This window comes from Nycticebus coucang, chromosome 9 (assembly GCF_027406575.1).
Source record: "Nycticebus coucang isolate mNycCou1 chromosome 9, mNycCou1.pri, whole genome shotgun sequence".
NCBI lineage: Eukaryota > Metazoa > Chordata > Mammalia > Primates > Lorisidae > Nycticebus > Nycticebus coucang.
The window spans coordinates 59701808-59717109 of NC_069788.1; the positions used below are offsets into that span (position 1 = coordinate 59701808).

The window sequence follows — 15302 nt, forward strand, 5'->3', positions numbered from 1 at the left end:
TTCTTCATTGTTTTTCAATTCATAAAAATTATATACAATTCCACCAAGATAAAATGTGTTATATGAAATTAAGGTACAATTGTACCATATCCTAATCTTGCATGTATTTGGCATTTTAGTGTTGGATGGCCATGAATTAGTGCAGTTCTAAGGCAAACACAACAGTTGGGGGTAATGCCATTTAGCCTATTTTTCTACATTGTGTTATAGGCAATCCCTTAGAAGCATATAATATACTAGGGGAAATGAAATATTATTTTCTCAATTTGCTTTTCCAGAAGAATACCATTAAAGCAATCCTGCTCATGGCTGCCTGCACAAGCATTCCTTCTCCAAACACTTTTTAGGTCATCACAGAGATGTAATGAGAGGAATGATTTGGAATGACAGATAAGGATGTGGAAAATTTCTTTATTTTAGATAAAGAAAATTATTTATAATATGATTTAATGTGAAAGCAAAGTTGGCTTTTATGAATGTTTTGATGCATAGCAAGATTGGAATGGAAATCAAGGGTTCCAAGGGATCAACTTTTTAACCTGTGACCTGTCCCAGGGATCCCGTTCCATATTCCCACATGGGAAGCGGCTTCCTTCTGGGCACCCTTTACCAGCTTCCTTCTTCCCACTAGCTGTTATTGCTACTGCTGTTGCTATTATATTAACCTTTCCTCTTTACTTGGTAGGAGTTCCTAGAAAATTGGTGATTGGTGTCCAAGAGTAGGAGAAACACGCTGTGTGTGGCATAACAGTATTAGTTTAAACGTACATATCATTTCATAGCTTACAATACCGTTTCTCAAAATGGGATTCCTGGGAGACTTGCTTAGGGTTCATCAGGGAAAACTTCCAGGGAAGACTTCTGAGCCCTCCCTAGACCTGATGAATCAGAGTTTCAGTGGTGAGGAAAAGAAGATTGGTGGAACTCAGGAATCTATGAGTTCACAATCTCTCCAGATGATTTTTATGTATACCAAGAGTATAAACATTGTTTTATAAAATATTTTCATATATGTTACTTTTCACCTTTGTGAGCTAGGTTATTATAATGATATACCCATTTTACAGATGTGGCAATTGGAGTGCGGGAAAGTTACTTGCGGGGACACGGTTAATAGTACAGAGCTCATCAGGTCTAGCAAGGGCTCAGAAGTCTGCACTGGAGGTTTTCCCTGATGAACCTGAAGCTCTGACTCAAACCCAAGTCTCCTGGTTTGACCTGACTTTTTGTGCCTTCCCTTCCCCACAGCACACTGTTTCCATAGACTTAAGGGTGATACTGCACACACAAATGTGGTGATATAATTATGGGAGACGATATAGGCTGAAATTCTTTCATGAATTGTGCTTTTGGTGTCATATTTAAAAATTCATCACCAACCCAAGATCATGTAGCTTTTTCTCCTTACATTTTCTTCTAGAATTTTCATAGTTTTTTCACTTTACCTCAGGTCCATGAGGCATTTTGAGATAACCTTTGTGAAAGGCATAAGGTCTATTTCTAAATTCATTGTGGACATCCGATTGTTCCAGCCCCATTTGTTGAAAAAACTATAGTTTCTTCATTGAATTGCCTTTGCTCGTTTGTGAAAGAGCTTTGCAAATCTTCATCCTTGTTAGAAAAGTACTTTACCTCTGTTCTCTTTTTTAATAGGTATCCAGAGCAGTCCAGCATTTAATAATTATTTGCTTAAGATTTTACCCCGCCTTGTTAGGAAAGAACTCGAGGCGAGTTGTAGATTAGAACACAGAGCAAGATAAACCACAGACAAGATAAACTGCCATAGGATCCATTCATACGGAGTTTTTGTGGCCCTGGTTTAGAAACAGAGAAACCAGGTTCTAGACTTGACTCCATTACTCCTTTTGAGCTTCTGCCTCCCCTCACTGGGAAATGACAGGAATGTTACCAGACATACTTCAGGTTTCTAGTTATATGATTCTATTTCTAGCACCCCAGACAAGGGTAGGAGTAATGAGAACGTCTATCTGTAAAAGGCTTCCCCATTCATGAAGCAAGCTTGCCCTTTCTGGGCTGACTCAGGAGGATTCACTGCATTTATTGTAGCTGACCTATCCTTCATCACTTCACCAACCCATGAGAGCAGAGGCCTGAGACACACATGTATGGACTTGGCCGTACAGTTTTTCCCAAGTCCCCCTTGCCTGCTGCATCCGTTCAGACCCATCACAACCACGCCAGTGGTAGTCATCCCTCCTTGCTCACATTTTCATCTCAGGCACTGACGCATCTTTGTTTATTTATCCCACTGAGGGTCAGTGATGCTTCTTTCTTTCCTGGGAATGCCCTGGTCGGCCTGGCCTCTTGTCTCCCCTTCTCAGTTTCTCCTTCCAACTCTATTTGCCTGAGGCTGATCACACTCCTTCCTTCTCAAGAACTTGCGGCTTATCTATCTTCCAAGTTGAAGGCAGCCAAAGGCTTTTAAAGATAATGAATATCTCTCAGCTGCAATTTTGAGCTGCAAAGGATTTGCAAGATTCTCACTGGCACAGAGAGTTACAGGAATGTTCTCCTAATACTTGTGGTCTGGAATCTTTGGAGGGTCAGGGATCTACCAGGAAAACAGGCATGCGAAAATAATTATAAAATAGCATGGAGGGGTGATGAAGGGTATTTTAGGGGTGAAGAGCACAGATATCAAATAATTTTTGCCAATGAGATAACAGTAAAGTCTTGAAGCACGGTTAGGCAAGAGTTTAGCTAAGTTCGCTAAGATTGGGAGTGGAGGGACCAGGGATCCAAACAGGGGTAACACCACGTGCAAAGGAAGGGTGCGTGAAAGAGAAGTCCACTTTAGACGTGGCTGGGTTAGCACTTTCCCACAGGGAGGCAAGGCTGACTTAGCAGGTTTGGCTGTCCAGACAGGTGCCCTCTGCTCCACCCCCTTCTTCTACAGTCCTTGTGTGTCCTCCCTAATGCCCCACCGGAAATCAATCATGCTTTGTCAAGACTCAGGAGATAAGCATGCTTTGCTGCCTAGCACACCCAGGACAAGATCTTAGCATAAAATGCATTCTTGAAGACAGCTAACTGTGGGGGAGGAAAAGGACTGGCGGGAAACACAGCTCAGGTCACAGGGGCCTTGTATACTGGTCTAAAGAACTGCACTGCTCTGTGTGGTCTGAGGGGACTGTCAAGGAGTCATGCAGCTAGATTCACTTTGAAAAGGGGAAGAAAGATGATGGGAGGAAACTGGATTAGGAGCAGACAAGCCCAGAAACCAGATGGACAGGGCACAGACTGACAGAGAGGTAGTGATGCTGGGAACCCAGAAGGATCTTGGAGAATTTCAGCAGGAGTTTTTGTGCTCTATTGAGTGTGATGGGGCAAGAGGCAGTCACACTCATTCCCGGGTTTGTGATCTCAGCAATGACAGGTTCCATTAGCCAAGGTGAGAACCCAGAAAGAGTGGCAGTTTTGAGGGAGACCATCAAATCCATTTGCTGCTTTATAGAGAGGGAGAGGACTAGAAGACAGTAAGATACATTGGTCTAAAGCTCAGTTGCAATTCAGTACAGATGAAAGGGCTAAGGAGTAACTGAGAGCTCTGGGAAGAGCCTGTCCTAAGGAGGAATGCTTGATTTAGTTCAACAAATACTATGTACTCTACAAGGCCTGGGTTAGGCTCCGCAAGACATGCAAAGAAAAATCATACATTCTTCTACTTTACGAGGCCAACTTTGTTTTAACTACAGCCACGGACTAAGGTTTAACAGGTATGAAATGTGTTTCTAGGAATTATTTGTGAGGGAAAGTGTAAAATTTCAGTCCGTTCAGTTTATGTCTGTTTCCCTGGCTTTTTCTGAGGTTCACGTACAAATAAGTACTTCTCCCTTTTCTTTCTGCCCTCCCTCCTTCCTTCCTTCCAGTTTTTTGTGACGTTAAAACCAAATTCTAGGATATGGTATAAACATAAAAATTGATTTGCTTGTTTCTTATTTTAACCAACCCTGCCTTATACTGAAACATAACATGTTTGGTTATAACGGTCTTAAAAAAATGGAAGATGTATCTTTATGGAAATTCCTAATCTTTGGAATGAAAAAGTTGTGGGAAATGGAGGAAAGTTAATATAGTTTACTTAAATATATTTTAGAGTGAAAATCCCTTTTGAAAAATATTTTTCTGTATGTTGACTATTTTTAGGTACACAAACACAACTAGCGACTCTCACTGGACTGATAAGATTATGAAAAAAGTAGTAAATATTTAAGAAAATGTTTTAAGTATTTCAGAAAACATTTAAACTAAGAAAATAAGAAACATACTATGAATTGGCACAAAGAACTGTAGATCTGTAATACTTTTCCTTTGAGAATTAAACTTTGGAATAAAAGATAAAATTTAAAAAGTTGGCTTTTATATGCATGCCAAAAGCACTGATCAGCATTTTATATCATAAAGAATCGAGAAACAATAACTAAAAGCAAATAACAGCATATTGCTTCACCAGGAATTTGCATATTTTGCCAATACTTATAGAATCTCTTAGAAAATTATTCTCTAAAGTATGAGATTGTTCATTGGAAAAAATTTCAGACACCACTGGATTCATGTAGAAATTTGTCTTGGTTCTCTTATTAAAACATCTTACAGTCAATTCCTCTTTAGTCATATTTTAGCCAATGGAATATAGGTAAGATATTTTGTTCTTCTTTCCCCAGAAACGGGTATTTTTTACTTTGCTATGGACTCAGAGGGGCTGTTCAAGTTACCTTCAATTTTCTACAGCTCTCTTTCCATACCCCATGTGTGAATTTACTGTGATGACTTCTGAATGATGAAACTAATTTCAGCAGTCTCACCAACGACTTGCTTTGCTTTGGTAAGTATAGAAAACCTTCGGCAATGTGGTTCAGATTTAAATTTTAGCACTTAGGCAAAACTTCTCAGAAGGAACCAGGATATGAATAAGTATGAAGTAAGCCCTTGAATGCAAAACATATTTCTAAAACGCCATTGAAAATTTGAGAGAATTTTCAATTAAGTATGTATGACTGCAGGTTGTCTCCCTGGAACAAATTAGTTCCCTTTTGTAAGGGTTTTCTGTATCTTTGAAATTATTGATTGAATCAGTATTCAAGGTAGAACTATAAGTAAAGTTACAATTCTAAAACCTTTTGGGCAATAGTTCTAATTAATAGAAGTAATATTTTAGCCAAATGCATGGGGTTGTAATTGAAAAACATCACCTGGGTCGCATACCTACTAAGAGCAGCCCTGTTAACATGGATTCTGAGGTGGCTAAATTAATTTCCTTGACTTGCATAGCCGAAGTGGGAAAGATTTTCCTTCTTCAGGAACCTAGAGGGTTTGATGTTTGGCCCTGTTGAAACCCAGGAGCTATCTGAGCTGATTAACGTATGTATAATTCAAGTACAGCAGTTAGAAAGGCAGAGCCAGTCTTATTTGGCTCTGTACTACTATGAAATAATTTCTTTCTGTCTGCATTGTTTTTTAAATCTAGTTTTCCCTGGACATCATCCTGCTGCCTTCTTTTAGAATATTGCTTCATTTCTTAGCAGGCACTAAAGAGTAGAAAAGCTTTCCCCAGCATTCAAACCAGATTTTGTTTCCATTCATATCACCATTTTCATCACATGGTAAGAAAACACTGTAAATAATTGAGGTGATCCATCAAGAGACCCATTCTTGATAATGAAAAATTGCATAACTCAGTAAAAGTCAATTAAAAACCACAAACTTCAGAACCTTTTTCTCAGTGAAGATTTATTGTTATAGACGACATCTAATACAATAGATTTGTGGGGTCAAAATTTTTTAAAGTTCTAAAAATGCAGTTAAAGCTTGACAATAAATGAGTAAGATTTATACAATATCAAAGTGTATTAGTTCTTTGAAATTAAAAGGTTTTTTTTTCTCTCTTTAACATGAGATTTCTGAGGTGTTAACATTTCATAATAACCTTAGAAATAACATCCACTGTGTAGGATACTTTTTTTCCTTTGAGGATTTTAAACGAGTCTTACTCTTTGGTTATGCCTGTACAACAAAAAGTCTCTGAATTAAATGAGAGGTCAGGATATTTTTCTTTGCTAAACTAAATATCTGAGTAATTAGAACTACCCAGATAAAGATTCAAAATATTTTTGTCATCTGGTTGCTAGCCAACATTTTAGTGGAATGTAGCATCTTGTACAACTGCATATTATTTTTTAAAAAACAATGACTTTATTTCTTTAAAGACATCAAATGCTGCTTCAGTCGCCAAGGGGAAAATGCCAACTCTCTGAAATGTAGTATCTGTTAACACTGTTCTTTTAGTTTTTAATGCCCCCCAAATAAATTTAACTAAGGAGCAAACTCTATCTCCAAAACCTAAAAATATCCATTTGTTTTGAAGTTCATAGTCCACCAGTGAAAGGTTTAAAACTGTGTCCACAGGCTTAGGTAGGGCTCAGCAGTCAGGCATGACAGATGCATAATTCTAACCAGCAGCGCACATGTGACATGCTTCTTACTGAAATTAAACTGCCAAATAGAAAGGAAGAATTGTGCCCTTTTTAATAACAAAGAATGCAATCGTAAGAATTCTTCAGATTTGGAATTCCAGCAGTGTTCTAGTGTTTTCTTCTTGATGTGTGACAAGAATGAGTAATATCAAAAATAAAAACAAACCTCATCTAAACAAGGAGTCCTTTGACTTTGTAAGGTTCAACATCAAATATACCAAATTCCTAAAATATCCAAGACCAGTAAAATATCAGAGCTAAGGGGATAACATGCTGGGAATGGGACAGATTTTTAAGCCTTTTGATTTTAACCTACTAGCATTAATTTTGTTCATTTCTGTTCAGACATTGCCACTTCAAGTACTATGGACTGTGGAATTTCATATTCATATAAATATTTGAATTAGACCTCATAAAAAGTCCCTTGGGTCTTTAATACTTTTATTCTCGTATAATCTGAAACAAATCCTTTCCCTTAAAAAATCAAACAGATTTACACACAGTTGACTATTTACAAAGCACCCAATTAAATCCTACTTAATTCTTTTGCTCTAAAAATTCCACCTAAGTTGTATGTAAAGTACCCATCACATTAAATGCATAATGTTCACAAACCCTGGCAGTCCTATCTAACCTAGAAAATGTTACCTTATATAAGGAGAGTAAAAAAAAGTTAAGTATAAGGTTTTAAAGAAATGAAACCAGAAATCACAGTACAAGACAGATAAATCTACTTTAATATTCACATGTAAAAGTTACACATCACAAGAGATTGGACAGTAGCTTAGCGGTAACTAACATAGCTATAGTGAAAATCATTTTTATAAAAAAATAATCTAGATGCAGTCATCAGAATTTTTGGTCTACTTAAGTTAATGTTTGAAGATCGACTTTTATCCCTGCTTGAAGGATTTTCCATTATGCCTTTTTATTTTTTTCCCACTGTTGCCTATTAATATTCTTTGGAGGAAGGAAAGCAGAAAAGTGTTCATATCCAAGAGTTTGTCCTTTGGTAGCAAGCAGAGAACATTTTTCATTTCTATGATTTAAATAATCTGTACAGACATGAAACTTAGTGACATTAAGCTTTAGTGTAAAATGAAGAGTGATAAGCAATTTTTTTCACTTTGATAGAACAATGGATTTCATAAACGCCTTTAGGATCCAAGCCTTTCCTCATCCCACAAGCAGTATCATTAGAATCCATTTTGACCTCAGTCAAAAACCAGAACACTCTTTATGTATTACACTATAAAACCCTGTACTTAAGAACTGATCAGGTATATTTTCAACATGTATGCTTCAAATACAAAGATTTCAATCTAAGTTAAAGAAAACACATTTGAATGGACTCAGAACAAGTTTATTTTGTGATTAAACATCTCATGCAATCATGCAAGACCACTAGCTATAACTGTTACTTCCGAGTCTATAACAGTGGGCAAAACAAAAATTAAAAACCAGGCCAAACAGAAAAGACATTCAAGATATCAAGAGCTCTTCAATTGAGCTGAAAAATAATTTTCCAAAAGAAATATTCCCATAGATTAAAAAAACACACACATAATATTTACAAAAAAATATTTAATTAAAAATCTTATAATTACAGTAGTCTATTAAAGCATATACTTTCTCACACTTATAGAACATCTCTATATATACATGGTATGAAATGTCACTCAGTTATCTATACAATATGTAACATTCTTGCAGGGAAAAGAAAGTTCCCTGCCCCGTTATAATCATCTATTTTAAACAATAGATGTAAAAAAAAAAATATCTACAATGCTCTGTTATATTAGTAAAGCTTCAAAACAAAAATTGAGCCCCTTGGTCACAACGTAGGCTTCTACAGTCTGATCTACCCTTGATCTTCTAGTCATCAGTTCTGTCACACGTAAGCTTCAAAGTTTAACTGCACCTCCAAAAAACACAGAAATGTACAATTCACAGCAGTTATAAATGAAGAGACAAAAGACAGTATGTATGCAGAATGTTCACGAACGTGCAAAAAAAAAAAGGATGAAGGTTGTATTTTTCTTTCCTCTCTCTCTTGGAATGACGAATGAAAACGTTTCTAGATTTGTTGATGTTTTTTCCTTTCCTCCGGTGGCTTTTTCTCTAACTTCTGCTCTTCCCCCTCCCTCTCTAGTGCTCCTGGCTCGGGCTCAGGCTGCCGCACACCTGTGGAAGAGGAATGAATAGAGGGGGTGTGTGAACCTTCTCGCTGCAGACTAACTGGCGCCACCGACCAAACTCAAGACACGCTTGATCAACAACCCAAAACAAACCACCAGGTCAGACAACACCGGAGCCCGCGGCCAGGCTCCGCGCCGAGCCGGCAGCTGCGCGTCCCCAGGAAGCTGGGAGAGGAGACCCCCTCCCGGGACCCTGGCCGCGTCTCCCCCTGTGGGTGTCAGACTGCACCGGGGAACAACAGGGCAGCTCCCACGCCCACGAAGTGCCCTCTCTCTCCGGTTAGGGAGGGTCGGAAGAGCCCACTTGTCACCAGGGGAGAAACGGGGGCGGCGGGGACCAGAGCCGATTAGTCACCACTGAGAGTGAACCCGAGTTCTAAAGTGAAGTGTGGGTTCACTTGCGATTTGTGTGGCAGGGATAGAGACCATGTCTGTTTCCTCGGGAGTTTGCCCTCACCGCGGAGCCTGGCAGCGGAAGCCCCCGGCACTGGCAACCCGCCACCCGAGACGGGAAATGCGCGCTCACCTGGACAGCGCGGCTCAGCGGCACAGAATGCTGTCGCCCTGCTTGTTCACCGCGCCGGCCTGGAACAGCAACCGAACACCAAGGCAAAGGTTAGCAGCGCAAACAACGCACTAGTCACGGTCCCGGGTTCGTCCTCAGGCACCAGGCTAGAGCGCCAACGCCCCCACGCCACTTGGTAGCCTGGGGGGCCCTCCGGGCTCGGCTCGAGTTGACAGCCCGGGATGCGCATAGTCCGGAGTCCCGCCCTGCGTGTTCTCTCGCCCGCACTGGCGGAGCCCTACCGGCCACCGGCTGCCCGGGTCGCCCAGGGAAGAAGGGGGGGGGCTGTCATTCTTGGCCGGCCCCCGCCCGGAGGAGGGTGAGCTCCGGGTCCGGTCACCCCGCTACCGCCCCCGACCCGCGCGGCGCCCGCCCCTAGCCGGCGCCAGCCTCTCACCGGGTCGGTGTTGAGCGCCGTGAGCGGGGTCCGCGGCGGCGCCGCCGGACAGGTCCCGGCCGGGTGGTGCGGCGGCGCGGGCGGCGGTGGCTGCCTCAGCAGAGCTGGGTGCGTCTCCAGGGCCAGCTGCAGGTCCAGGATGTAGTCGATAACGTGCTGCAGGATCTCCACTTTGCTGACTTTCTTGTTCGGTGGGATGGTGGGCACCAGCTTCCGCAGGCGGCTGTAGCAGTCGTTCATATCGCACTGCAGACACAGCGCCGGTTCGTCTGCCGCCGCCTCGGCCGCCTTGCAGCGCGCTGCCGCCGCCGCCGCCGCCGCGGCCGCCGAGCCGCCCAGGCTGTGGCCGTGCTCCGCCAGGCAACGCAGCGCCAGCTCGCCGCCGCCGCAGCCCGACGGCGCCTTGCGGCCCGAGGGGCGCACCGGGCTCACCGCCTTCATCGCGCGCGCCCTGTGTCCTGCGCGAGCGGACCCGCTGGGCGAGCTAAGGAGGCAGGAAAGGTCGCCCGCGGCCCGCTCGGCTTCCTTTTCCTTCTTGCCTGGCGCGCTCGGGGCACTGCGATGCTCCCAGCGATCCGGAGCCCAACAGTTGACGGGAGGGTCACTCTGGGTTTGCGAGGGGATCTCTGCTCAGCGGGCGACCGTCGGCCCGAACTAAAGGCAAGAAAAATTAAAAAAAAAAACACCAGAAAAGTAGCCCACCCGGGTCCCCTAGTCACTCCCTTCGGAGGTCCGACTGAGCGCGGCGCCGCCGAGCTCCCCTAGCCGGAGATCTCCGCACTCTGGTATTACTCACAGCCGCGCCTCCTCCACTACGGTCTGGCCCAGCCCGCCGCGCAGCTGTATTTATAGAGCCGCGCGTTCGGGGGCGGGGCCAGGTCGCAGCGCTAGCCAGCGGAGTCCGGCTGGGCGCGCGAGCGGGTGCGCGGAGGGAGGAGGCGAGGGCGGGCTTCGGGCGCCGCTGAGAGGCGGGGAGCTGGGCAACCCGAGTGGAGGAGTGGGCGGGGGTCGGGAGTGGCCAGCCAATCAGGAGAGCAGTGCTACCTCAGGGAAGGACGCTCGGACCAATGGGAAAGGCACTCCGTTCCGTCAACGCTGGGGGTAGGGGTTCTGAGAAAAGAGAGCTGGGTGGGAGTCGGGCCAGGCTGGTGTGTGCCCGAGGGAGGGGAAAAGAGAGAAGTTCCTGTGAAGAACTGCGGGAATGTGCGGCTGGAATTCGCTCCCCCCTTCCCGCCTAGGCTGCCGAGGGAGCGCTGGGCCCTGCCACTTCTAATAGCGCGGCGCCCAGGGACCCTCCGCCACCCATCCCTCCATCCCTAGAAGTCCAGTGCCTTAAGACAGACGCACTGCTCAATAAGGCACGTTTCTTCTGTCCTTTATTTCCTTCCTCTGTTTTATTATTCGCCTTTTCACATTTGCGGAAACCATAATGACAGAATGGAATGTGTAGCCTTTCCGTTTTTTTTTTTTTTTTTAATAACGCGGAAGCTTAGCAAAAGTATTAAAAAAAAAAAAAAAGGAAAAGAATACCAAATCGAATTCAGGGAGAAAAGCGATATCAATAAAACAGAAACGTGGTGGTGGGGTTTTATTGATTTTCTTTTACCCATCTAGATGCAAAAATGGGCTCAAGAAATGCGTTTGCCTTGCACATTAAATTAGAGCACGTAAAGATTAAAAATGCATGGACGTGGAGTATTTAAAATTCCACCATATAATATTAATCCGTTTTATGTAAAATTCATACCTGTAACTTAATTTAGGCCATTAATGCACTGCTTCACGTATTAGTCAGCGTACCCCTCTTTAAATAAAGTGATGAGAATGTCCAGAGTCTCCTTTGGCAACAAAGGATTAAAATTCACACTTCCACTCTCTGGGGTCCGCTTGGTCCCCACCCTGCAAAAAAGGCCTATTAATTAGGGGCATTTTTGTGTTTAGATTTCTAATGGAAAAGCTGTCCTTCTTCAAAACAAAATTGTACAATGAACTCTGGTAGAGCATTGTGTGTACCCTTCAAAAAAAAAAAACTGAACCATTCAGATGAGAAATAAGCATAAAACTTAGTCAGTGGGGGAATGAATTTTCAGCACTTCACTCTGCAAACCTTTCCACCTTTAGCCACACTTGGAGCTGAATTAACCCAAGAATTTTCTTCTTTCTTGTACATGACATGGACTGGTGCCTTCATTTTCATAGATAATTGCAAGAAAGAGACTTGAACTTAATTTTTTCCTGTCCTATGTATGTACTTCATTTTCTTCCTACTCCCTTCCCGGGACTGAAATACCTGCACCAAGCATATATTTTGTTTAGCCATGTGCAGACTTTATTTAATGCTCATTTCACAGGTAGATGTAATAACCCTTTTCTAATCCTTATATATTACTGCCTGGAATAATTGTAAACAACTGACATTCTCATTCATTTATGTGCATACATAGATGGTCTGCATACACATTATCAAGACAATCAGAATTATAAAAACTGAAAGAAGGACTTTCTTTTAAAGACAGGCATAGTCATACATATTCTTAAATTAATGCAAATACATAGGAGAGAATATTGTGGTTTTAGATAGAAAGTTAGGAGAAGGAGCCCTAGGGAGTATAAACTATTATCTTGGAGTTATACAATCAGAGGTGATGATGATAAATGAATAAATGTTAGATGTTTTGTTCCATTGGTTTCTCTTTCCTAGTGTTTTAAAAAGTGCTTACAAATTAAAAACCCAAGATTTTTCTCTGTTAGGCAAATTTAACTATGCTAATACATGTCCAAGGTACACTCACATCTAAATCTTTACATATCCTGACTTGATTAAAATTAAAATTTCTTTTAAATATGTGACAGAGGAATGCTCTTATTCATCTTTTTAGAATTTGCTAAGTCCCAGAGAACCATTCCCTGGATGTGGCAAGTGTCAAATGCCTAAGTTTTAGGTTTTGTTGGAGGTGCTCTGTGCAACTGGCTTAAAGTGGAAAGACTAAGTTACTTTGTGTGGGGGGGATGGGGGGAGGTTCAAAGAAAAGTACCTGTGCCATGTTATCAAGAACATTCAGGAAAAATGTGATCCCTAAATCCTGCTGGTGAAGGAGGTAGAAACAGTTATTGTATTCCTTATTTTAAAGGTTAGAAGGCATGAAGGCATTAAAGAATTAAAGTGCTACATAAACTGTTACACAAAGGGAATAAGGAATATCATCCTGCACTTTTGGGCCCGTAAAACCAGAGAGCACTAGAAGCTACTCAATTTTATGTTTTTGTGTACTTAGCCATAGATAAACTTAAGTGACCTCAACGCTGAAGTCGTGAAAGACTCCCAGCAAGAATAGTTCAGAACAAGAGCTTACTCAGCAATGATCAGATTTTGGACAAACCTTATAAGTTACATTATTTCTATTGTGCAGAGAAGAAACTTTTAGCTTGTGACTCTTTCTTTACATCCAAGAGCTTCACTTGCACTTGTGAAAAATAAGATGGGCTAGCCCAAAGCCCTTTGCCACGGAAGTACTAGAGATTCCCCAAAGTTGCCTGGAATGCAACACTCATAGGAGAATCTCTAGGAAGCCCTGGTGTCCTGAGCCGTGTATATACCCTTTCTCCAGACACAGAGGTCTGCAGCCCTCTCTTGGGATGCATTCTCCATGCTAATCAGACCCTTGCTGAACTCACAATCACCCTGTGTTTACATGAAGCGAGGGTATCAAAGCATATTGTACTATTCAGCCCAAATGCATTTTCAGGACTTGATACTTTTTTTTTCCATGGCCTCCAAGGAAACAGTGGGTGGGCTCAGACACACAGATAAACACGAGTGTTCCCATGTCTTGGTCACGCTGTAGATGTTAGTGATCACTGAAGGAGCCACGTGCGTTCTTAAGGGGCATAAGAACCCACTATGTACCCTGTAGCAGGAATGTCCCTTCCTCTAAAGGAATAAACCGGGCAATGTGGCAATACAAGCTCAAGGCTGTTTTATCAGGCACTGAGTGTTACAAATTTACTTGCGCTACCCTTGGATTGCTGATACCAGTCCCGGAAACACTGATAACCTCATGGTTTGCTACGTCTTAGAAAAGGCTTATAGGAAGAGGACATTGTATAACGAATGTGGCTGGGCAGATGCAGCCATCAACATGCTTTTTTCCTCAAGAGTTTTAAAAGGTAGTCTGTTTAAATAAGAAATACATGACTTTTGGCTGGACATGGTAGCTCACACCTGTATCCCAGCACTTTGGGAAGCCAAGGAGGGAGGATCTCTAGAGGCCAGGACTTCTAGATCAGCTTAAGCACCAGAGTAAGACTCCTTTCCTTACAAAAAAAATTAGCTACTCCTGGTGGTGTACACCTGTAGTCCCAGCTACTCAGGAGACTGAGGCAGCAGGATCACTTGAACCCAGGAATTTGAGGTTACACTAAACTGTGATGCCACTGTATTCCAGCCTGGGAAACAGAGGGAGACCCTGTCTTAAAAAAAAAAAGTAGGTGACCTTTAAAAAGCCCTCTTTAGACAGATTAAACACAGAAAATGGAAATAAATAAATTTTTTTTTAACCTTAGGAGATATAAAGAACAAAGGCTCTGAAGTCAGATAGTTGGGCTCCCATTGTGGCTTCTTTGCTCACTAGTTTTATATCATTAAGCTGAATTCTTAACTTCCTGTCCCTTTCCTATTTGAAATGAAGATAAAAAGTTTGTTTTATAAGATACACACATATACATATGGCCTATATAACAAAATTGTATAAATTTCTTAAAACAGTATTTGGCACATAATAAATGGTCAACGTTAAAATTTATTTTCATTTTTGGCAAATATCTCTCAGTCTGTGGCTTGCCTTTTCATTCACTTCATAATCTCTTTTAAGAACAGAAGTTTTTAATTTTGATGACATCCAATTTAGCAATTTTTTCTTTTATGAATCATGCTTTTGGTATTTGGTATCTATCTAAGAGATCTTTTATAACTCAAGGTAATAAAATTTTTCTCCTAGAATTTTTATTCTTTTTTGGAAAAGTTAGTTTTGTTTTTTGTTTTTTACTTTTCTTCCTCTTTATTTTTTTATTTTTTGTTGTTGGGGATTCATTGAGGGTACAATAAGCCAGGTTACACTGATTGCAATTGTTAGGTAAAGTCCCTCTTGCAATCATGTCTTGCCCCCATAAAGTGTGACACACACCAAGGCCCCACCCCCTCCCTCCATCCCTCTTTCTGCTTTTCCTCCCCCCCATAACCTTAATTGTCATTAATTGTCCTCATATCAAAATTGAGTACATAGGATTCATGCTTCTCCATTCTTGTGATGCTTTACTAAGAATAATGTCTTTCACGTCCATCCAGGTTAATACGAAGGATGTAAAGTCTCCATTTTTTTTAATAGCTGAATAGTATTCCATGGTATACATATACCACAGCTTGTTAATCCATTCCTGGGTTGGTGGGCATTTAGGCTGTTTCCACATTTTGGCGATTGTAAATTGAGCTGCAATAAACAGTCTAGTACAAGTGTCCTTATGATAAAAGAATTTCTTTCCTTCTGGGTAGATGCCCAGTAATGGGATTGCAGGATCAAATGGGAGGTCTAGCTTGAGTGCTTTGAGGTTTCTCCATACTTCCTTCCAGAAAGGTTGTACTAGTTTGCAGT

At 41.9% G+C, this 15302-nt stretch overlaps 1 protein-coding gene across 1 annotated transcript; it reads right to left on the reverse strand.

The window, feature by feature from the left end:
- Window positions 1-5732: 5732 nt before the first annotated feature.
- ID4 (inhibitor of DNA binding 4) lies at window positions 5733-10484 on the reverse strand. Its single transcript, XM_053602792.1, has 3 exons — window positions 9655-10484; window positions 9219-9277; window positions 5733-8678 (listed from the first exon to the last, which is right to left on the reverse strand). Exons 1-2 carry the CDS (start codon window positions 10093-10095, stop codon window positions 9233-9235), a joined length of 486 nt encoding a protein of 161 aa, XP_053458767.1. The 5' UTR covers window positions 10096-10484; the 3' UTR covers window positions 5733-8678; window positions 9219-9232.
- Window positions 10485-15302: the final 4818 nt, after the last annotated feature.

Bases quoted from the DNA above. Each gene is read 5' to 3' on its own strand.
- ID4 (XM_053602792.1), bottom strand. From the start codon at position 10,095: ATGAAGGCGGTGAGCCCGGTGCGCCCCTCGGGCCGCAAGGCGCCGTCG. The intron at 9,278-9,654 runs GTGAGAGGCTGG...TTGCTGTTCCAG, and splicing joins CGGCGCTCAACACCGACCCG to GCCGGCGCGGTGAACAAGCA.